The sequence below is a fragment of the Hyperolius riggenbachi genome, chromosome 2 (genome assembly GCF_040937935.1).
Source record: "Hyperolius riggenbachi isolate aHypRig1 chromosome 2, aHypRig1.pri, whole genome shotgun sequence".
Lineage (NCBI taxonomy): Eukaryota > Metazoa > Chordata > Amphibia > Anura > Hyperoliidae > Hyperolius > Hyperolius riggenbachi.
In genome coordinates, this window is record NC_090647.1 from 281,643,986 (window position 1) to 281,669,278 (window position 25,293).

The 25,293-nt window shown below is 42.3% G+C and overlaps 1 protein-coding gene across 1 annotated transcript in view; it reads right to left on the reverse strand.

Moving 5' to 3' along the window:
- Positions 1 to 1,425: 1,425 nt before the first annotated feature.
- PPT1 (palmitoyl-protein thioesterase 1) overlaps positions 1,426 to 25,293 on the reverse strand; it is a 35,186-nt gene continuing 11,318 nt past the window's right edge. Inside the window, exons 3-9 of the mRNA XM_068265385.1 lie at positions 24,875 to 25,002; positions 21,431 to 21,501; positions 18,583 to 18,685; positions 18,372 to 18,462; positions 14,320 to 14,418; positions 7,201 to 7,272; positions 1,426 to 1,789 (exon numbers count right to left, since the gene is read on the reverse strand). Coding sequence (XP_068121486.1) covers positions 1,667 to 1,789; positions 7,201 to 7,272; positions 14,320 to 14,418; positions 18,372 to 18,462; positions 18,583 to 18,685; positions 21,431 to 21,501; positions 24,875 to 25,002 — 687 coding nt within the window. The 3' untranslated portion in view covers positions 1,426 to 1,666. The remainder of the gene's footprint in view (positions 1,790 to 7,200; positions 7,273 to 14,319; positions 14,419 to 18,371; positions 18,463 to 18,582; positions 18,686 to 21,430; positions 21,502 to 24,874; positions 25,003 to 25,293) is intronic.

The following is a 25,293-nucleotide window of genomic DNA, read 5'->3' on the forward strand; positions in this document are numbered from 1 at the left end:
CCAACTGTTCGGGCCATCTCTATTCATGAGGGAGTCCCTGCAAAATTTGCATAAACCTGCATCAATACAAAATTATTTGCAGCTCCTTGACCATCCTTACTAGTGACACAACTACGCATCAGGCTTTAGTCTTATAACAGAGATGTTCTTTATTATATATAAAAGATTCCAGTGTACACAAAGATAGTCACAATCTGATATGTATATCTGATTTTAAAAATACAGTGACTGCTTTATTGCAGAGGCACCAGTAACTTGTTTTTTGATTAATTTCATTTTTGTGGACTAAACACTACTTACTGTATTTATGGTGACTTATCAGACATAAAACTTTTTTAAATTACAGTCTAAATTTATTAGAAGTCAAAGCATTTTGTTTCCATCTCCACTGCCCTACCACCAGGTGCAATGGCATAGCCCACAGTATATGGATAATACAGGTTACTGTAATAATGCTTGGGATAAAAATCGTACTGCGTGTCATGCAAATTGCGTAACACTAGATACTACACACGACTTACCAGCAGTTAGTGCATTAACACCTTTGTGTAAGGTACCTAAATCCACAATGAAATTAGGAGAGAAAAAAAATGGAAGACTAATGCAAAACAAAAAGAGCCATATAGCTTCAGATTAAAGTGAGACCAAAAGCCATGTATAAATAACTCTCATATGCATGGTAATAACATTTGCATATTTATAAGTTATTATATTGCTAATCAGTCCACCACTAATATAAAATAAACAGTTACATACCCAAAGTGACATTATGAGATAGACGTGTATGTACAGTGCCTAGCACACACATAACTATGCTGTGTTCCTTTTTTTTTCCTCTCTCTGCCTAAAAGAGTTAAATATCAGGTATGCAAGTGACTGACTCAGTCAGGAAGTGACTACAGTGTGACCCTCACTGATAAATTCCAACTATAAAAAAACACTTTTCTAGCAGAAAATGGCTTCTGAGAGCAAGAAAGAGGTAAAAAGGGGGGATTTCTTCTTATCAGTCAGGGTCACACTAGACACTTCCTGTCTGAGTCACCCACTTACATACCTGATATTTAACTCTTTCAGGCACAGAAAGAAAAAATTGGAACACAGCATAGTTATTTGTGTGCTAGGCACTGTACAAACATGTCTATCTCATGTCACTTTGGGTATCCTTTAAAGGGACACTGTAAAGCAGCCACTCACCGATGCTTCGGCCCCTCCTCCAGTTTACTTCTGGAATTTCAGACTTTAAAGTCTGAAAACCACTGCGCCTGCGTTGCCATGTACTCAATCCCGCTGTTGTCACCAGGAGCGTACTGCGCAGACACAGACCATACTGGGCTTGTGCTATACACTCCTGGTGACATCAGCGGGATCGAGGACACAGCAACGCAGGTGCAGTGGTTTTCAGACTTTAAAGTCTGAAATTCCAGAAGTGAACTGGAGGCGGGGCTGGAGCATTGGTGAGTGGCTGCGCGGGCGCAGGATGTCTGTGGGGGACCATTAGAAGCCCCGGGTAAGTTCAACTCATTTTCCCCCCAACCCCCCTACAGTGTCCCTTTAATGGAGACTTTCACTTTGGAATGTAGTCTTCATTGCTAGAGGTATAAGCAAGAGTGCAATTAGTAATCCAGTGCAATTTCTTTTCTAGTAACTTTGCTATAGCCAGAAAAAACTAGTGAAGAAAGGGCAAAATTTTCTCATTGAACCATTCCTCTGAAAACTGCAGATGGTCACCTTCTGTGGCCAAGAACACCAGCTTTCCAGCCTTATCCATTTCTCTCAAACCCAACCGATCCTACAAAAAAAATAAATAAAATAAAATCAGAATGTACTTAGTAAACTACTAGCCTCCCTCACCACCATAATGAACACTTGTTCCCTGCACCAAAACAGGGTTTTAATCAGAAATCTAAAATAAATTAAAAGATCTTTCATCTTCATAATTAACTACTCTATATATACAGTAGGATTAAAATAAACTGATCTACTAAAACTCTGGCTATTAGTAAACTCGGTCCCAGACAGCATATGATGAATTCTGATCAGGGCTCTAGAGTCTGCACAAAAATCATGAAACGGCTACGTGCCCAAAATGGCTCAGACTCCTTAGTCTAATACTTACTAGGGCTGTGGATTTCATACAAAAATCATCCGACTCCTCAGTTTATGAAACAGTCTCCACGGCCCTGATTCTGATATAGTAATTTACTTGGCAAGGAAAGCAATGCTGCTCACCCTGAGAAGAACACGATTACAACCTTCTCTTAAGGAGAGGTACATTAAAAAAATAAAAAGGTACTTAGTTCATTTTAAGGTGCCCATACATGCACAGATTGTAATTAGGTGGCAATCAATGCAGCTCATAATGCTATACATTTCTGGCAGATTCAGAGTGGTCAGATCTGATGGGGAAAATGTATTGGTATGTGTCTGGCCTGCTTTAAATTTTCCACTCAATAGATGGGTCTTTTTCAAACCTGATTTCTGATATGCACCTGCCATGTCAAGAACATTGCATAACCATCACAACTCTCCAGTGGTTAATGGTAAAACTCTTCTTTACTATTGCATCAGCTCACTGCTGGCTAAAGCAAGGCCTACAGTCCATACAGGCAAGTAACCAGATGGGAGACCAGCTTTCGTGTGTTTGCCAGTCTACCATGTGCAGATTAAAGTTGCCAGTCTATGGCTACTTTGCAGTCTGAACAGACAACAATCTGATATATTTACATGGCCAAGTTATGTTGCTCATAGCTTAACTGCCAACATCCTCTATTTGCAGTGCCTGGCACGTATAACCATTCTGTTTGTCTGTAACAGTCAGATATGTAATGGGCAGATGAAGTTACTTTACTGCAAACCAAAAAAAGTTTCAAGCACCAGGTTTAAAATGCAAAACCAGCTACTCTACCAGCCCTTCGTTGTGACAAGTCACAGTATATAACTTTGGTATATGCTAGCAGGAAGCAAAACTTACACAGGTACTATGACACGATAGCCGACAAGCTCACCATACACTTACAGCAGAGCTATGGTCTACACGCACAAATGTGATCTTTCCAGTTTGTCCAATATAGTTTAGCTTCACTAAAAATACAAAGTACCTAATAGACCCAAAATTGAACAAGCAAATTCAATAAAGCTAATAAGTACAACCGACACTTCCTGTAACCGATGCAATGTTTTAGTTCTACACCATGAAGCCAATGTTTCTAAACCACCAAGGATCTCTTTATCAAGGCAAAGAAAGGTCAAAAGCCCAGTCTACAAAACAAACCAAAAAACGTGATGGGAAATCAACTGAACTATGTACTTGCTGTTAAAGGACCCACACGGACCAATTGGTTAAATGGGGCCATTGTCACGGCTAATGTTGCAGCACACAACACACTGCCGCATGCATTTTTAGCACACAACAGGCTGCTATTTGATAAATTGAATGGCATTTTTGTTGAAACGGAGAAGCTGTGCACTGCTTTAAAATGTAATACAATGTAGATGCACAATGTAAACTGGGATTCGAATTTAGAGATGGAACAGAAACAATTTATTGTGGATGCTATAAAATTCATACTCGGTCATAATTTTTTTGAATATGAGGGGGAGTGGTTCCTCCAGACGAGTGGGACGGCGATGGGGACCAGGTTCGCTCCGGGATATGCCAATTTGTTTATGGCGTATTGGGAGGCGGGCAATGTTTTCTGCCCGGATGGTCCCGGGGAGAGCCTGGTCCTATGGAAAAGGTTTATAGATGACGTCCTATTCGTCTGGAGGGGCACGGAGAGTTCCCTAAGAGACTTTCTGAGCAGCATTAATGACAACGATAGGAATATCCATTTCACAGCAACCACCAGTCGAGAAACCGTTAACTTTTTGGACCTGAAGATTTATGTAGAGGATGCATTTTTAAAAACCAGTACCTATAAAAAGCCCACTGATGTGAATGGCTATATCCTCGCGACAAGCTGCCACCTCCCTGTATGGCTTAATAATGTCCCAAAAGGACAATTTATCAGGTTAAAAAGAAATTGTACGGATGATAAACAGTACAGAAAGGAGAGAGACATATTGGGTGAACAATTCCAACAAAAAGGGTACGATGAAAAAATAATCGAGCAGGCGAAACAAGCCGTAGAACAACTAAATCGTAAAGATCTCCTTGTTAAAAGATGTAGAGATACAACTAAGGATCATAGTTTAAAGATTAATCTTAAATACTCTGCACAGAGCCATGCAGTCAAAAAATTGATCGCGAAACACTGGCATATATTAAGAGAAGATAGGTCTTTGAATGAATTATTGTCTGATTATCCAGAATTTATCTATAGGAAACCTGGGAATGTAGGTCTAATGGTTGCAACAGCAGCCATGAACCAGAAAGATAAAGTACAATTACAGTCAGGTGGCGGATTTGTAAGATGTGGGAGATGTAAAAACTGTCAGAGTACCCAGGGCTATAAAAAGATTGAAACAGTAGAAGGCCCATCAGAAAAGTATACTATTAAACAGTTGATAACTTGTGACACTAAGGGGGTTATATACTGTCTAATTTGTCCCTGTGGGAAAAAATATATTGGACGAACAAAAAGAGAGCTCCATAAAAGGATAGGGGAGCATTTTAACAATATACGGAAAGGCTGGGTTGAACATCCCCTCTCTAAACATTTTAAGAAATACCATGCTTGCAGTGTACATAAAATATTATATTTTGGTATTGAGGTGATCAAGCGGGACACAAGGGGAGGGGACTTTATAGCCAAGATGTCTAGAGCTGAAAGCAGATGGATCTTCAACTTGGAATCCCTTGCTCCTAAGGGATTGAATGAGGAAATGGAAATCTTTGGCTTTTTATGAGGACTGTATATGATAGAGTAAGTTATGTAATAGTATGTAAGGGGAGTCATTATGGTGATCCTGAGGAGCATTGGTGTCCTTTGGTTTTTTATTATTATTATAATTTTATATTTATATTTATTTTCATTTTTTTCTCTATTCTCATTTTTTGATCTATATTTATTTATTTTTATTTTTTATTTTTTCCTTACCCACTGTATAGTCTAAGTATCCATGTATGGACTTTGGGGTCGTGTATGCAATATCACATACATGCATATTGAGGCAAGTTCCATATGCATATATATAGCTAATGGTTTTTTGCACTAGATGTTAACTCGAGTAATTGAATAACTTTATTTGGAGAGGAACAAAGGGGAAAAGGGGGCGGCACAAAGAAAGGAGGAAGAGGAGGATCCTATAGGATTTATAAAGATGGAAGCCACTAGTGAACAGGAGGTACTGATTCTGAGGAAGACAATAGTTATTGTCGAAACATGTCAATCAAAGTCAGTCTGTAGGGGCGCCCCATTGACTGCTGAAGTACCGAGCACTAGGAGGTTTGACTGACATCTGAAGTTGATGCTAAAAAATCTGCTGTTTATTTCAACTCTTGCAATCCAGGAAGCGCTGTGGAACGCATCCAATCCAGGAAGCACCGTGGAACGCAAAACAGCAAGGTGAAAACCCGGAGCTTAACACAAAATAGAGCGGACCAATACGCAGCTCCATACCACTGGGAAAAGACGTGACGTCACCGCGCAGGAGCGCTCTGAGTTGTATGACTGGAGAGTCCGGCGAGTTCCCGCGAGACTATAGGAGAACTCGGCCGGTGACACCGTCCAGTACCTACGTGGAGCCACGGAGATCAAAGCGTAGCTCGCCGCTACCCAGGTCGGGAGTTCAAAACGAACTAAGCATCAGGAATACCACAGTGTCAGGTGACATCAACCTTTTTTTTCAAAACCCACCAAACAGTATATATAGTGCATATTTGTGGACAACAATTTGTTTGGGACATAAACATATACAGGGTAAGCTGATAACAGCCACGGAACTGTGGGATTGATTAGAGATACTCTTTCAGTCTTTTAGTATTTTTAAAGAAAAACCCTGCGGAGTCTCTAAGTATATATGTAATTTACACATTTTTTAATGGACACCATATGACTCCCATGCATGTGGATACAGTGTGATTGAGGGTAATGCATGTGCATTATGCATGTAATTTTGACTTTTATAATAAAATATTGATCCATTTATTATCGATTAATTCTCCATCCATATTATTCAGCACCTGCGCACCCATAATTAGGATTTGAAAACAATGTAAACTGGCCCTTTCTGAACAGGAAGCAAGCAAGCTGCAAGGTTCTGACATCTGTATGGATATATAGCTGCTGGCAAGCAGACCTAAGACGTTTTTACATTTGAAAGTACAGTGGCAAAAGATATATATTTATTACAAGGCATGAATAGATAGCTATATGTTTTTCATGCTGGACAATCCAAGATTTGAAGTTTTGCTAAACTGAGATCATCTGCTCAACTGAAAGTGTTACAGTATTAAAGAATTTTATTCTGATAAAAAAGGTCGTTATGACTTAGTCAATGGATTTTGACTGCAAGTTTTTGTTTTGTTATGAAATACCTGTAGTGAAATTTTACATCCTGTTGTGCAAGTAAAAAAAAAAAAACATAAAAAAAACTTGAATGCCTACCAAAATCCCCTTTTTAAAAAATGCTTGGAAAGTAAAATCTCCATTCTCCCCATTGCCATCTGCATTTCACTGATGATGAACTGGGGTCTTCTGTGTACCCCCCACATGCACTGTGTGCTCATGCCTGCAAGCTATTATGTAATCCTGCCAGCATGCTCTGTGGCTGCACCTATACTGTACAGAGGGAAGGCATGGAATGTAGTTGGGGAGTGGGCAGGACAAGCGTGGCACTTCAGGACAGACACCTCTCAGGCTCCACCATCACTGGACCTGCAGAGAAGCCACAGAAGGCAAGAATACATTTTTTCACCTCAACCTTAAATGGTTTCCCTTTTAGAGAAAATGCAGGCAATAAGGATGAGTATACATGTACTCTTTTGTTGCCCAAGCATTATACCAGTATGGTCTAGAAATGACAGCTCATCTTGAATGGAATCCCTCCATTTACTGCCAAATGGTAGTTTGTCTGCCGCCAGCTAGGCAATGATCTAGGTTACAAGAAGGTGACTATTATGAGTTATTATGACCAAAGTAATCATATATTACATAGGGTTCCTTTACTAGGCTCTCATAAATAATGAACCACATGAAATTAGATTATATCAACACTAGTAATGTGTATCACTTGAAACAGCGGTTTTCTGTTTCTTACCTCTGAATATAGGGAGCTCTCTTGCAGAGTGATTGTCTCTTTGCCTTGTCCTGGTTTATAGAATCCAAACCACTACAGAAACAGATGAGAATTGTCAGCAATTGTGAGTGAATACACTATAACTAGAGATGAGATTAGATTGTGAGCCCCTTTGAGCGACAGTTGGTAACATGACTATAGTTTGTGGAAGATGTTCACACTATATGAATACACAATAATAACAACACAGAAGCTGCTTTTCATCCAGTCCAAACACAAAAATGGCTGACACAAGCACTGGCACAGAATTGTAATCTAGACGTAAAGGTGGACATACACTGATGGAATTTGTTGTTCGATTAAAAGAATCAATGCTTTTATCAATTTTTATTGATTCAAAATTTGCAGGTTTTACAAACAAACCAATCAATCTTGGCCAGATAATGGAAAAACACAATCAAACAGAATAGAAAATTTCTGTTGATTGTACAAGAATGAAGTGCATTTCAGTTATACTTATACTCTGCATCATTACCTTGGTGGAGGAGAGAGGCCTGGCCTCATGACTTGCATCAACTGTGTGACAGACCACACATTATTTAACAACATTTATCAGATGTCAATTCCAGTTTGTGGAATACTAGATCAGCTAACCGTTTTCTGATTTAAAAAGAAAAAAATTGGAACATTGATTGGACATAGTTCCATTGGTTTATGGCCACCTTAAAGAGTAACTGTCAGGCTGCAGAAGCTAATTTAAACCTCTATTCTCCTGTGTTAAACAGTTTAGAAGGAAGCCCAAAAGCAATTAGTGAAGATAAAAATCTCAGTTACCTTTGATGTGTGCTTATCAGCAAGTCTGTTATTCTTAAGAAGACGCAAGCCGCATACCATACTGCAAAGCATTCTGGGGCTCTCCCCTCGGCTGCTAATGAGACGTTACAGCAGCTTGTAATCGCGTAGCACTGATAAATCTCGGGCAGAGTACACTGCAGGAGTCAGCTATTGTTCCTAGCCACATGGCTCATTAATATTCACTGCACACTGTGTTATTTAGTACCAGCTTATCTGTGATCAGGAAGCAGGCAGGACATGACGACACATTTGACAGAAAAACATGGAGCCTGCCATGAGCTGTCAGGAGCATCTATCTCTGCATATACTATATACAAATTCTGTGAAATCCAAACGTGGACAGTGAAATGCATATGTAATGTAAGTACAGCCAATCTTTAGCTACTGATATATGTGTTTATTTTCTCTGAGACCTTATACCTAACAGCTCCTCTTTAAATCAATCCCAGAGAAGTCATTTATTATTCCCTTAGTACAGAACGTGAGGACTGCTGAAAGGGTACTAAACTGGTGTATGCCTACTGCCGTTTGATTGCAGACAATTCTTATAGTCTAGGTTTGCTGAATCATCCAAGGAGAACTCAAAGGATATAACTAGGGAGTACCCAGTTGCAGAACAGATAAAATAAGGACCCTTTTAACTTTTCAGCACAAATGCTGTCATCAGTCTTTTCTCAGCCAAGTAACGGTTTTGTTTTCGATTTACTTTTCAAGACATTAAGCTTAAAGGGACCCAGAACAGAGCTGAAAAATGGAATACTGAATACTCAGTGTCTTCTGGGTCCCATCTGTTTTTCCACGATGGACCTGTAGGTGGTGCGACTAGGCCAGGAGTTGTGCGCAACTGCGCATGCGGGGCCTGTCCGCGCACCCACTGTGATCACGTGCCAGTTGCTGTGAGCATTATTAGGAGAACCGCTCGTACGCAGAACGCTCATGGCAATGGGTGCTCAGACAGGCCACGCATGGGCAGTTGCGCATGACTCCCGACTGGGTCACACAGCTTACGTTGCCACCAGCAGGAGAAAGGAGGGGACCCAGAGGACACTGAGGGACCTCATGCGCTAAAGGGGGCTGGAGGATGTCCCAGGTAAGTTCATTATTCCATTTTTCAGCTCTGTTCAGGGTTACTTTAACTCCACTTTCTATTTGATTGCATCATTAGCACAGATATACTGTATATCTTTTACACTTGCTGTAAAGGAACTTTAGACAATGTTTTAGTAGGACTAGTACTATATGTATGTGTGTTTATCCAATGTCAGATGTTCGGTACCTTAACCTTTTGGGGACCGCCTCCTATTATATCCTACGCCGCACTGTTCTAGCCTGATGTGGCGTAGGATCTATGCCGCCCGCCGTTTCCACTCCCGACACCATTGTGCGCACCCGAGAGGGGAGATTAAGCTGTCATATGACAGCCGACATCTCCCCTCAGTGATCAGAAGCCATCTGATCACTACGATCGCTGGCTGATCGTAGTGATCAACTTGACAGCTGCGGCGTTAGGGGGGGGGGTGGATCCACTCACCTCCCTGCCATTCCCGCGACGATAGGTGCTCCCCACCGCTCTTGCCGGCATCTCTGCTCATTGTGACGCAAGTCCCGGGCCGCGGCTTGATGACGTCATCAAGCCACGACCCGGGACTTAGTGTCAGAACGGGCGGGGATGTCGGAGAGAGCTGTGGTGTCCGCAGCGGCTCACCGCTGGAGCCTGGAAGGTGAGTGAAAGCAGCTGCTGAACGGGAAGGGGGGGGGGGGTGGGGGGGTTGACACCTGGCCACAAAGGGGGACACAGCCCAGCAACAGGTAACTGCTGCCTGACCCCCCTCCCCCCTCCCATTCAAAAGTGCCTGGTCCTTAAAGCAGTAGGATCAGCCATACTATGCTAGGGAAAAAAAACACATATAGAAGTAGATAAATACTTGACCTACTTACATAACTCATGTATTATACTTTCCACGTTTTGATTTCAGTAAATGTTATATAGTAAATTACGAGAATTCTGTTCCTGGTGGGGGCCATGTCTTTTGCCCACAGCTGTCATTTCTGCCCTTTACTTTTTTTCTTGTCTCCTCCAATCGCTGAGTCGCCTCAGCCTTGCTTGTAAACACAAGTGAGTAGTGGATTAGGTTTCAGATAAAAAGCTGGCAGGGAAATAAAGGGAAGAGGAGGAATATATTATACATAAAAAGAACCCCCAGCATGCAATTCTTTGGCACGACTACTAAAGGGCCAGTGTTCCTTAAAGTGATACTTAAGTCAAAAATAAAAAATTATTTTTACTCACCTGGGGTATGCCTCAGCCCCCTGAAGCTGTATCGTGCCCTCGCAGCCTCGCTCCGATCCTCCTGTCCCCGCCAGCGGCTACTTCCGGGTTCGGCGACAGCCGCCGACAGGCTGGGAACGCGAGTGATTCTCCACATTCCCAGCCGCTATATCACCCTCTATGCTGCTATAGCGTATAACATATACATAGCAGCATAGAGGGTGATATAGCGGCTGGGAACGCGGAGAATCACTCGCGTTCCCAGCCTGTCGGCGGCTGTCGCCGAACCTGGAAGTAGCCGCCGGCGGGGACAGGAGGATCGGAGCGAGGCTGCGAGGGCACCATACAGCTTCAGGGGGCTGAGGGATGCCCCAGGTGAGTAAAAATCATTTTTTATTTTTGACTTAAGTATCCCTTTAAGTATGTGATAACTCCAAATCATAACAGCAGAAAAAGTTTTGAAAGTTTTGAATGCAGGATTAGCATCTTTATCACTTAATACACTCAGACCAGTTGCTGTTGAAATTTGATTTTTATGGTGACAATACCGCTTTAAAAGGGGGTTAGGCGGCCAGTCCTGAAAGGGTTAAAGTGAACCCAAGGTGAAAGGGATGAGATAAACAATTCCTCCTACTCCTAAAATGATTTTTTTAAATATCCTATGGTTTTCTTTTATATTTAACCATTTACAAAGTAGGTTGAATGTTTTACTTACTCTAGTCAGTGGCAGTCTATTAAAGTGAACCTGTAAAATTATTTAAAAATAAACACGTTGTACCTGCAAATGAATATTACATATCTTACCGTCAGTTCCTCTTAGATGCTCACCTATTTTCTTCTTACAATGATTCTTTCCAGTTCTGACAAGATTCTGCCAGAACTTAAATTTAGCAGTTGCTGTCAGCTATAACTGAAAGGACAATTGATGCGCAAGGTAATTTCCGTGTTTCCCTATGGTTCAAGTGGGCGATATTACAGAAGAACATTGTGCTGACCAGGAAGCTGTTATGGGGTAATGGCCATTTTCAAAATAGAGGACACAGAATTCTATTGATCACAGAGGGCCAGATTTATCAAGAGTCTGAGGCAAAATATTGGTAGGTTTTTAGAAATCCATGCAGAACTGTCTCAGGAACGTTAAGAAATCATTAGGTGCAGATTCCTTCTAAAACTGTTGTGAAATAGGAGCTAAGAAGGTCTGTCAGATAGTGCAGTGTGTGATGGGAATTGCTGTTGCTGAGGAAACCAAATAGAAAAAACAAGAATTGCAGGTGTCTACCAAAAAACAGACTTCCTTTATTCAAAAAATTCTTGATAAATTAACAACCATAGAAAACCCCTCTTATCCCCCCTTAACGTCTTTCTGTTCTGGCGAGGGCCGAGGGAGGACCTTCCGGTTTTCCTCGACCATTTAAATATGAATGATAGAAAAATCAGTCTCACACATACAGTGGATACACATCAAATTAGCTTCCTGGATTTATCCATTAAAAAAAGATGGGGGAATGAAATTAGCCACCTCAACATATAGAAAGCCCACTGCTGGGAACATGCTCCTGCATGCATCGAGCTTCCACCCCTCCAGCTCAGATTAGGGGAATACCCACCGGCCAGTTCCTGCGAGTACGCAGGAACTTTTCCGGTGAGGATGATTTCAAGGTGGAGGCCCGTGCAATGCAGGAGAGGTTTAAACAGTGGGGATACAGTGACTTTACTTTACAGGAGGCAAAAGAAAGAGCTGAGGACACACTGAGAAGAACTCCTCACAAGGAGAAAAGGAAAGAAAAAACAAGGAGTGAGATTGTGTCCGAATGATTACACGCTTCGGTACCCATTTGGGTCAATTGAAAGCTATTCTTTCGCGACACTGGCACCTGCTCACCCTAGATCTCAAGATAGTAGAAGCAGTAGGAGATTTCCCTAGACTGACAGCAAAAAGGGCACCTAACCTGCGTGACATGCTCACACAATCGGATTATCGACTTAAGGGGACATCGGGGTCACGCATGTGGTTGGGGCCCTCAACTCGTCCGAATGGGATGTTTCCTTGCTCTAAATGTAGTGTGTGTCACCTTGTAGAACAAGCTAACCTGTTCATGGATGCTGACTCGAGGTTTCGGTAAGAGATCCGGTCGTTTATTAACTGTGACACTAAGTATGTTTTTGTATACAATTACGTGTCCATGCGGGTTGAAATACGTAGGGGAAACGACAAGTTCCCTTAAGACTCGCATCCAGGGACATGTCAGCATTATTAGGAATGCTGTAGTTGGCACACCATTAGGCAAACATTTTATGCAATACCATAACAGTGATCCAGGTAAATTAAAATTCAAGGGCTTCTTTAAAGGGTTCCAGAAAGAGGAGGTGATTTGGAGAGGATGCTTAAATATAATGAGTTAAAATGGATTTTCAGATTAAATACCCTGATCCCCAGAGGACTTAATTCTGATTTCTCATTGGTTTCCTTTCTACCCCCATAATGGGTAAAGGCTCTGCTATATTGTGTGTAAGGTCCACTGACAGCATGAAGGGCGCCTTTAAGTAATCTATTTGGGACCGGACAGATTTACACTGACAGTAAAGTATATAAGAAACAATGTGGTGTTCTGAAATCTTGCATTCCATAAAAGTTTTGGGGTGAGTGGTTCCATTTTAAGTGATAAATGTGTGGAGTCAGGAGTGATCGATAGTAATTCTGCGCTATGACTAATCACATGTAACACTTGAGATATAAAATGGAAAAAAGTTCCCGTTGTCATCAGTTGCCAGGGAGAACACAGGCTCACTCTGATTTGATGGTACTATGCACCAGTAACTAGAAATGAGGGACTGTGTGTCAAGCCTCACTTTCGTTTGAGAAAGCTCCGTGGGCAGAGCGAAACATGTCACGTGGTACCGACCAGTGACGTCGGCAAGAGTGAGGATCAGCATCGTCAGTGCAACACGCTGAGTGGCGTGTATCTTTGCGGAGGAGCTGCACAGCAGGAGGAAGTACGGGCGGAATTACTTGGGCACACACCATACAGCAGAGAAGCAGAGACGGACGCTATTGGTTCGCTGACGCGGTGGTGGTGAGAACTGTCTGAGTTTAATGCCAACTGCAAACTGCTTTCATGCACCTACTGCTTAGCCTTTGAATTGAGGTATGTTAGCCCACTACTGAGCCAGCTTCCTGATTTTCATGCAGCATACGAGCATAGCATCTAGCCAAGAACTATCACAGCCTGCATCCCTTGTGGCACAATTGATTGAGGCACGTTTCAGCAAAGCTATACAGTAAAGCGGTGGACTTGTGCATATGAATTGCAAGTGATTATAGGATGGCCATCCTGGAACTTTACGGGCCCGTTTCCACTATAGCGTTGCAGAATCGCCGGCGAATGTTTTTTGGTAGACACCTGGAATTCTTGTTTTTTCTATCGGATGTGCTTGTTCCTAGGTGGCTCCCCCGCCATTGTGGGGTAATCAGACAATATATAGTTAGTCATCGCGCTCCTCATTGTTTGGTTTTGCATGAGGTAACCAAATACATTTGCTGTATTGATAGCAGCAGGCTCTGAGGAGGAATTTAGCAGGGGGGAGGAGCACCACACAAATCATATCTAGCCTGCACTCTGAAATCATGTCTAGCCTGCAGTTCTACATCTGTAGAACTGCTATCAAGCACTTCTTAATCTGCGCCAGTTTAGGGATGGATTTGCATTTTTCTTAACTGTAGTGCAGCTATTACCTAGGATTTAAGAAGGTTCTTATCATGCAAAACTGTTCTCCTTGCTGGTTAGAACAGATTAAGACGAAAAAACTGACGGTAATGCGTTAATAAATCTCCCCCACAGAGAAAATGGGATGCAGGAAAGGGTAAAGAAATGGAGGAGTAGACTACACGGGAGGCAAGTATGACGTGTGTATGTTTATTTTGCCTTTTCATTTTTTAGTTCAGGCTTGCTATAAATTTGGGAATTACAAGTACAAATAGAAAAACACATTAGCAAATAAAATAGAAAACATCTAACCTCTGACTCAGGAGGATCCACCATGGTGTCTTTAAGGAATTTCACCATAACAAACTTATTCAAGGTTTGTAAATTGTGCTTGTAGCTCTCATTTATGCCCTAAAAATACACAGTAAAGCCTTTGAGACAAGAAGAAGCCGATCATTTATCATTTGAACTATCAGAACTACACCTGAATGGGTATAAATAGTTAAATCTGCCTTATAATTAACCATTTGTAGGAGAGCCAGGCTTTAGTGCAATGCACATGCTATTCTGGAAATCTGCTTAAAGGACAACTGAAGTGAGGAGTGTATGGAGGTTGCCATATTTATTTTATTTTAAACAATACATGTTGCCTAGCAGCCCTGCTGATCTATTCGGCTGTAGTAGTGTCTGAATCACACCAGAAACAAGCATACAGCTAATATTGTCAGATCTGACAATAATGTCAGAAACACCTGATCTGCTGCAGGCTTGTTCAGGGTCTATTGTTATAAGTATTAGAGGCAGAGGCTGCCAGGCAACTAGTATTGCTAAAAGGATATAAAATATGGCAGCCTCCATATACCTCTTACTTCAGTTGTCCTTTAAAGTGAACCTTAAAGGATACCCGAACTGAAATGTGACATAATGAGATAGACATGTGTATGTACAGTGCCTAGCACAAAAATAAATGCTGAGTTCCTTTTTTTCTTTCTCTGCCTGAAAGAGTTAAATATAAGGTATGGAAGTGGCTGACTCAGTCCTGACTCAGACAGGAAGTGACTACAGTGTGACCCTCACTGATAAGAAATTCCCCTTTTTTACCTCTTTCTTGCTCTCAGAAGCCATTTTCTGCTAGGAAAGGGTTTTATAGTTGGAATTTCTTATTAGTGAGGGTCACACTGTAGTCACTTCCTGTCTGAGTCAGGACTGAGTCAGCCACGTCCATACCTTATATTTAACTCTTTCAGGCAGAGAAAGAAAAAAAGGAACACAGCATAGTTATTTGTGTGCTAGACACTGTACATACACATGTCTATCTCATTATGTCACATTTCAGTTTGGGTATCCTTTAAGTGTAAAAAAATAAATTGAGTTTTACTCACCTGGGGCTTACCTCCGCCCCCTGCAGCTGATCGGTGCCCACGACGAGTCGCTCTGATGCTCCGGGTCCTGCTGGCGGCTGATACTACGCATTCCCAGCCAAAATAGCAACCCTATGCGGCCATATGGCCACATAGGGGTGCTATTTTGGCTGGGAACGCGTAGAAACGGCCGCCATCCCAGCCTGACGGTTCCTGACTGCGAAAACGGAAGTGGCCGCCAGCGGGACCCGGAACATCAGAGCGTCTAGTCGTGGGCTCAGATCAGCTGCAGTGGGCTGAGGTAAGCCCCAAGTGAGTAAAACTCAATTTATTTTTTACACTTAAGGTTCACTTTAAAGAGAATCTGTAATGTCAAAACATCCCATGGGGGGTACTCACCTCGGGTGGGGGAAGCCTCAGGATCCTAATGAGGCTTCCTACGCCGTCCTCCGTCCCTCAGGGGTCTCGCTGTGGCCCTCCGTACAAGATGACGTCATTATTTACCTTCCCGGCTCCTGCTCTGACGGCTGTCGGCTCCGAAGTAGGCGGAAATACCCGATCGCCGTCGGGTCTGCTCTACTGCGCAGGCGCAAGTTTCCGGCGCCTGCGCAGTAGAGCGGACCCGACTGAGATCGGGTATTTCCGTCTACTTCGGAGCCGAAAGCAGCCACAGCGCCCCCGCTGGAGCCAGCAAAGGTAAATATTGAATTGACAGTCGGGTCTGTCGCCGGCTGTTCGGAGGGCTGCAGCGAGACCCCAGTGGGACAGAGGACGGCTTGGGAAGCCTCATTAGGATCCCGAGGCTTCCCCCACCCGAGGTGAGTACCCCCAGGGGATGTTTTTGATGTTACAGAGTCTCTTTAAAAAGCAGAGACCACAATTAAGTTCTCATCAGCATACTGGTGTTCTTCACAGCCCAATTAGGCAGCTGACAACATGCGCATTCTAAAGGTGCGTACACACATGCGACTATAGTCGTTTGTAACGATCGTTCCCCGATCTTTACCAACGACGATCGTTACAAAAAACGAACCACCGACTATTAAGGCAAACGACGAACGAGCCAAATCGCTACAAAAAAAAAGTTCTGTCTCGGCGGATTTTAACCAACGACGATCGTTTGCAAAAGTAGTACATCGTTGGAAACGGTCGTTCGTACTAGGCTTGACATGCGCATTTCACAATTTCTCCATGAAACTTCTCATTTTTATGCGCAGGCGCAATAGTTGCTTTACATGATGTAACGTTCGTTCTAACGATCAGATCGTTACACACCTTTTAAAACTAACTTTACTTAGGTCGTTCATCAATTAAAAGTTCGTTCGTCGTCCTCAACGAACGATCGTTGTCGCATGTGTGTATGTAGCATAAGGCCTGGGGCACACCAGAGGAGTTTTTCTGAGCGTTTTGAGTTTTTGAAACCTCATGCTGATGTTATCCTATGTGTCTATGCAGACTGGAGTGATGAGGTTTTGAAAAAAAAAAAAAAAAAAAAAACCTATAGCATTACATTGGGAAGAGCTTTTGAAACCTCTAGCGTTTGGGGAGCTTTTCTGGTGTGTCTCAGCCCTAAAACTCTGCTTGCTAGAATTGCAGTGGAGAAAAGTGATGCCAGAATTCTCTACAGTGGACCACGGGACTGCCTGGATAGTTTTCAATAGCTTTTGGCAGGTTCACTGGATAGATTAAAAAACGTATTAACAGTATAGAGATGAGGTTTTTCTGTTTGGTCTCACTTCTACAATTTTGTGTCACTCTAAGTTTGGCCTTCTAAACTGTCCAAACACATACTGTACAGTACATCCTCCATAAATATATCCTTCTGCACCATCTACTGGTGGAAATGGGGAACTTCATATAAGTTCTGTGTGCTTCTGCCATCAATAAGGACAGCCAAGTGTACATGGATTCTTGGGGCATTATTCAAAATCCTAATAAATAAAAAAAAGTCAACCAAGATTCTGCTATGTGATCTGGCAGACCGAATGCTCCCTTCAGAATTTTATTAACTGTAAGATGTCTCCAGTTGAGCAAGTCCAAAGGACCTGGGAGAGGTCTCACTGCATAGTTATCCTGCTCTGGTGAAGACAGAGGCTTCTATTTATTTTACCCATGTAAGGTATAATTTGTTCAATAAGCTAAATTTATCGATTGGCTTTGAAAAAAACATTGATCAGGAATGTTTAACCACTTTACCTCTAAGGGTTTCTTTTCCTTAAAAACCAGAGCCAGTTTCACATTTCAGTGCTGCTTTCATTCATTCGTGCAACAATAACTTTATCACTACTTAACCACCCTGGCGTTCTATTAAGATCGCCAGGGCGGCTGCGGGAGGGTTTTCTTTTAATTAAAAAAAAAAAAACTATTCCATGCAGCCAACTGAAAGTTGGCTGCATGAAAGCCCACTAGAGGGCGCTCCGGACGAGTCATTCTGATCGCCTCCGGCATCAGTGCACTACCACACACCGCTGCACCACTCATAAATAGGAAGGGATAAGTATCTACGCCACTGGGAAGTGTAGTTTTCAGGGACCTAGATATTCGTCCCGCGGGAGGTGAATCGGTTAAATTCCTGTTTTTAATGTAAAAGACCAAAGGGTGACCGCACAAAAACATGAAAATAGCTTACAAGTAGGAATGGTTGATGGGATGCAAGTAATTCCGAGGTAAAATCAGGATTATGCAAATTATGTCTTAAAATAGATGTAGCTTGAAAAATTACCAATCGAATTCTGCCAAAGTGAAAATGTGGTCAAGTGGTCAGAGTCAGTGGTCAATTTTCAAGCAGCATACATTTGAATACAGAATTTGCATACTCATGCATCAACTTAGAATTATTTGAATCTCATTGACCATCCCCACTTAAAAGATTAAATATTATGCTCAAGAAACTATAACCAGTGTTTGCTTGCCTTTAGCTGGACTGATGGTGCATTTAGAATCAACCAACCTACATTAGACATCAAAAAATATTTCAAAGAAGGCTGCAGCTTTTTCACTTACCCGTTCCTGATTAATATCTGCAAGAAAAATGCTGCTGTTTCTATATTCCTCTTCATGAATTGGATCATGCCAGTACTCTGCCTGCACCAGGCTAATGAAAAACACATAACGGCAGGGTGACACTATATTCATGTGCTAGTCACACAACAGAAAGCACATATACCCAGTTCATTAGGGGTCTTTAGGCATATACCCATCCCTTTATACTTACTGTTCTTGGATAGTTTTGGTGTAAACACCCAATTTCAAAGCCTCTCTAATCCAGTCACAAATTCGTGTTTTTTCTCCTGGACAACGAGGGAAGCCATACACACCTAAATATATAATATTCATAAGCATCAGTCTCCTAACAATTATATCACACTGTAATATCATGAGCCTGTAAGCATATGGATCCATTATATATATATATATATATATATATATATATATATATATATATATATATATATATATATATATATATATATAAATAAAACTTGCTATGCACTTGCTCGGGAACTGAGAATACATTCAGTGACTGCTGTTCAGCAAACTATTTTTGTTCCAGGGATTTGACTTCCCCTGATTCGACATGGGGAGAAATGGGCTATTTTCCAGGGCCCCCTGCAGGGAATCACAGTAACTTTACTGTCAGTACAGTACTAAAATGTAAGGGGCCCCACATTTTTACACAAAAATCTGTGTCTGCAAAAATACAAATCACAGGGCAGAGATTGCCTTGCAGTTAAGTCCACTTCTCTACTGTATATCAAGTACACATGTACGTGTAAAATGTTTGACTTTCTGGAGAGGAAGCAAGTAAGGATACACATCCAGAGATGGTACCAGGTGGGAAACTGGGGGCATATATTTAAAAGCAGTAAAAGAAATACCTCTAAGAATGGAGTTATTAACTGCACTTATTTTGCACTAGACTAGACTGAACTACAAAAAAAAAAAAACTATTGCACAACATAACTGTGTACACAGAGGTACTAAAGAGGTAAAAGACTAAGCAGAAAGTTCCGAGTTTAGTTCCACTTTAAAGGGAACCTAAACTGAGAAGGATATGGATTTTTCCTTTTAAAAAAATACCAGTTGCCTGACTTCCCTGCTGATCCTGTGTCCCTAATATGGTCAGCCATAACCGCTGAACAAGCATGCAGATCAGATGCTCTTACTGAAGTCAGACTGGATTAGCTGCTTGCTTCTTTCAGGTGTGTGATTCAGCCACTACTGCAGCAAAAGAGATCAGCAGGGCTGCCAGGCAACTGGTATTGTTTAAAAGTAAAAATCTATCCCTCTCAGTTTATGTTCCCTTTAAGAGGTTAGCCACAGCGTGATGACCTTTACGGGAAAAAAAATATCTTCATTACAATTTATGGAATATAGTACAGCCTCCTTGAGAAGCACCTGGAGTTGTGAGCACGTAGGACAGTCTCCCTATCCCTACTTGGTGCCGGTATGTGGGTGAGACAACTACTTTACACATAATCTCTAGCACTATTGCACTTTGTTACTGTATATTGCATAAACTGGCATCTACCTCTTATTAGCACTCCTCACTTTATTGTTATGTGAATTAGCACAGTGTTTTGTTTTTTCTGTTTTTGTTTTTTTATTTTTGAATGCGGTTTTGCACTTGTTTGGGGAAGCACAAACTTCCAGTGGAGGTAATATCATCTTGCTCTGAAATACTATTTGCAGATTTTAATTATGTCTGATTTCAATTGCTTTTAACCACTTCTGTACCAGGGGGGGGGGGGGTTGCCTGATCGGTGCTGCGTGGGCTCTCCAGCCCGCAGCACCGATCAGCTATCAGCCAGGGCGATCAGACTACCCCCCTTTTTTCCCCACTAGGGGGATGTCCTGCTGGGGGGGTCTGATCGCCGCCGGCTGTTTGCGCTTGCGGGGGGGCTCTTCAAAGCCCCCCTCCGCAGCGCTTCCTGGCCTCCTTCCCCTTCCCTCCCCCTCCCCCCCCCCCCCCCCCCCGTGAGCGGCGCAGGACGGAATTCCGTCCTGCGCCGGATAGGACAGGCTTCAGCCTATCAGGTGCCGGCGATTCCCGGCCAATCAGAGGCCGGGGATCGCCGATCTCCGCTACGGCGCTGCTGCGCAGCAGCGCCGTATACATGTAAACAGCGGGGAAGATCTTCCCCGTGTGTTTACATTTACCCTGCGAGCCACGATCGGCGGCTCGCAGGGTGTTCACGGAGACACCCACCGTGAACTGACATGGAACGTTTCCATGGAATCCACTTCAGGATTCAGGGGCGTAGTTAAGCGTACGCCGAATCCTGAAGTGGTTAAGGGATATGTCCCTAATAAACTCAATATTATTGTGACCACTAAGAATGGAATTGTGATGACTTATTTATTTAACCCCATACGGGCATCTTTTTTCCTTGTGTAATGGTTTACACCAGAGATATAAGACACTACTGAATTCTAGCTGTAGTACTGACAAAAAGAGGTAGTGTACACACATCCAATTTTGTTTGGCCAATGAAAGGCCACTTTTACCACCTCCATGCAATATGAGGGCAAACAGATTTTGAATACTATGAACAGACTGTGTAGGTAAGCTCTCATACTACACGGAAGTGGTAAATTGGCCAATAAAAATTGGATGTACGCACAAGGCTTTGCCTCTCAGAAAAAGGGAGAGGAGGCAGACAAGGTCAGGTGATCCGCGCTCACGGGAAAAGTCTAGATGGTCTTTTTATACTCCTAAGCCTGGTACACACTTTCAATTATGATTGGCCAATCACTGACCAATTTTACCACCTCCATGTAAGTATGAGGGTTTACCTACACAATCTGCTCATAGTATCAAATATCTGTGGCCAATCAAAATTGAAAGTGTGTACCTGGGTTAAGGCAGCAGATTATTCTGGATACTTCCAACTTTGCTTTCACTTAAAAATGATGAACTTTTTGTGTTTTAACATTATATTCTACACACTAAAACCCTGGCAGGCTTGAATAATACAGGATTGAAATCCCTTTACACAAAAAGCCAACGTGCTATTCACCATTTCACTACGGTTAATGCAAAAGCAGTGTGGCTCATTTACCTTGATGTTGTCCCCCAATGGAGATGAGATTCTTCATGGGAGGTGAGGGACATCTCTGAGCAACAGTCCTCCTGTAAGACAATGCAACGCATAATAAATCACTGCGCATCAATTTCTCAGCAGAACGGCACAAAGAAACTGGTAACATGTGCGTGGATCTCTATCATAACCGTTCAAACATACTGAATAAAAATGATGGTGCTGACCACAGGAACAAATACACTGTATAATCAGAGCCTGAAGGCCAAAAATCCAGTGTTGCTCTCAAACCCAATCTCACTCACTAGCTACACAAACCGATACATATTTGACAACTATATTAAAATTCAGATAAAAAAATAAAAACCCATAATACAATAAGATGGAAGAAATTAACATTTTATATACACTTGAAAAGGTAATTAAGAGTTTCTAACAGACTAAAATACATGGGTCAGCCAGCTGACTAGAGCCAGTGTTGGAAGCCTCCGGAGCTAGTAACGTTTGAAGGGCACAACATTTTTAATAGGTATACATAAATATTATTCCTGCTTAATGCATAAATCAAAACAGTTCCTGGAGTACTCCCTTAAAGGAAGCCTGAAGTGACAGCAAGTTCCCCAGTTTACCTTACCTAGGGCTTCTTCCAGCCCCCTGTAGGTGTCTTGGTCCATCACCATCCTTCCACTCTTCTCCCTTCAGCCGCTGTGCCCCTCTGAAATCTGGCCAACTCAGCCAGTTACGGGCTACTGCACATGCATGGCCCTAGGCCAACACCAGGCAAACTATGGCCCTCGCATTGTACTTCTGACCTGCTCATAGGCGGACGGATTCCTCTCTTTCGCCTCTCCCTCCCTACAGAGTTGCGAACTTGCGATTAGCAGGGGTTAACTCACCTACATAGCGATTCCTGCTCCACATTTCCATAGTAACAGGCCATCACGTGACACGCATCACATGACTCGCCAGCGAATTGCGCGCTGACCGTGACTCTGCAGGGAGGGAGGGGGGAAAGAGATAGGGGGCGTCCAGGAATGTGGCTCAGGCCATGCAAAGTTTACCCAGGCCATGCGCCTAAGTGTAATTTTGTGAACTTACAGAATGCCCCAGGCAACTGGATCGTAATCGAGGCATGCGCGGCCCAGGGCCACTCATGCAGCTTTTGGAGGGGATAGCAGCTGAAGGGAGAAGAGCGGAAATGGACCAGGATGACAACCCCTGGAAGAACCCCTAGGTTAGTTAGCCTCCGAACCTTACTGTCACTTTAATAAAAAGTGAAATTACACATTAATGTAAATTCTAAAAGCTATTCAATCAAGTGAATATAAACACTGTATAAAAGCAAATTGGTGAGCAGAATATCTTCAAGACTCATGTGTGCCTGTCACTGCAGTACAGCTGGCTTCCTGTCCTCTCCTGAATTAGCTGGTGAGTAGGTCCATCATGTGAACCCATGACTCTCAAAGTAGCAAGGCTAGACTAGATTTGTCAGCATTATATTAGAAAACGTGGCTGAAGGTGGTGGCAAAGGGACATGACAAAGGGCAAGGGTGGCGTATGGAAATAGCAAATACATCTACCGTATATTCCTCATTATTTCTTGCAGGATCATGCTATAGAGGTGTGAGCAGTCTTTCTTTTCTAGTTTTCACATTTATTTCCTTGGCGGCACAGTTCACCACCATCCTCATCCTTATTCAAGTCTATGCACAAGTAACCTGTGGGAGCTTGTTTCAGGCATTACACTGGCACAGACTGCTTTAGGTTTGTAGCTCACATTAAACAAGATTCCACTTTTCTAAACATAAAACCAGCCAATGTAGAATTGTTTAAATCCATATGGTATGTGTATGGCTTCAGGCAAGCATATCTATAAACCCTTTTACATTGAAAACCGCAATAGGAAACACACTGTGATTTTTCTATTTTGCGGCAGGCACTTTTTTGGCTTGATTTTTTTGTGATCAAGGTGCAAATGTGTTTTCCCCACAATACAAAGGAGAAAAAACAACAACACACAAATGCAGAAAGAATGCTGCATGCACTGTGTAATCACAGTGCCCTTGTCATTGGAAATTTGACACCAATCGCAGGTGTTCTGAAAACTGAATTGGAACACGTTGTGGAAAAGGGACTTTTAAGAGGAACCTGAAGTGAAAGGAATGCAGGTTGCCATCTTCATTCCCCTATAAACCATGCCAGTTGGTATACTTTATTTTATAAAAATACATAGTGTGCCGTGGGGGGTAAACTGAAAAGCTGGTAGTGCTATCGCACACAGCAGCTAGAGACTCTAATCTACTTATGGAGGGGTCTTTGCTGATCCCGACTCCTTCCAATATGACTGGTATAGCTATTCCCCACAGACTGGAGCAGTAAATCTTTTTCCAAGAGGAGCCGTGTGAAGATGTACCAATTGTCTAGCATGTAACCTGTCCACTCAGCTCAACGTGTGGCACGAATAGGGGTATTGATAACCTCTGTTGGTCACGTATTGGGTAGCAGCTCTAGTATAAATAAACTGTATAGAGGAGGTGCACAATATATAGAGTGTCTATAAGATTCTACCCCAAAGGGCTTCCTCAGGAAGTGCAACAGTTTACCCAATACATGACCAATAGAATTTATTAGTACCCCTATTCATGCCACGCATTGAGCTGAAGTGGAGGTTATATGCTAGACATTGGTACCTCTAATGTATTCATGCAGCTCTTCTTGGCAGAAAGGTTTACTGCTCTAGTCTGTGGAGTACTGATAGCTATACCACTCCTCAGATTTGAAGGCGTGTGGGATCAGAATCTCTAGCTGCATTGTGATGGCACCAACAGCTTTTCAGTTTGGCTACCACACTACTATGTGTTTTTATAAAATACACTATACTTTATAACTTGTACAATATTAGAGCTAGTTTTGCAGATTGTACTCTCTTGCACCAAATTCAAAGTGTGTGCAAACAATGCCAGTTGCCTGGCTGCGATGCTAAGCTTTTGGCTTTAGTTGTTTTGAGCCACACACGTGCAACAAGCATGCAGCCAGTGGAATCAGACCAGAGTCAAAGGGCATCTACTCTACATGCTCATTTTCTGGGCCAGTGACTTGTAGCATTATGATGGGAATACACCATGAGTTTTTTTTGGCAGATAGATGGCTCTATAGATAATTTCCAACAGGTCTGATCTGATTTAGATCGTTTTTCTGATTGATTTTCGCATAGAAGTGAATGGAAATCGATCAGAAAACTGTCTGGAAAGTAAATCTGCCAAAAAAACGAATTGTGTATTCCCAGCATAAGAAAAGTATCAGCACAGAAGTCCGGCAACTGTCATAGTTTATAATGGAATGAGGATGACAGTCTTTGTATACCTTTCAGTGCAGGTTCCTTTTGATATTTATCAACTTTGACTCATTTAGTCCTCATATGAAAGCAAACCACTGCAGAGGTTTGCAGCTACAGGAATTACTTACAAGAACTGTCCTCCTTGGGAGAAGCCCATGCTGTTGTAGCCCTGCTTTAGATTTGGATCCTTTCCAAGCTGCTCACAAACTAGGTCAACCTGCTTATTTGCATTCAATAAAAAACTGTTCTCCACATCCTGTGCACAGAAAAAAAAAAAAAAAAAGTGAATTATTTTAGATGGTGTCCTGGTAAATATTGTGTATATAAATCACCACACTCTTCTACAGTTATCTTCACAAATTCCCAGCATAAGCTAGACTTTGGCATATGTGGAATTAATGTCCACATTGTAGAGACATCTGAGCTGAACAGAATTGGGTCATTATCCAATAAAGAGAAGAACCCAAAAACAAATCTGAACTATACTTTTCTTCACTTAATCCAGCTTCTTCCATGTTCTACAAACCTAAATAACATTGTTTTACTA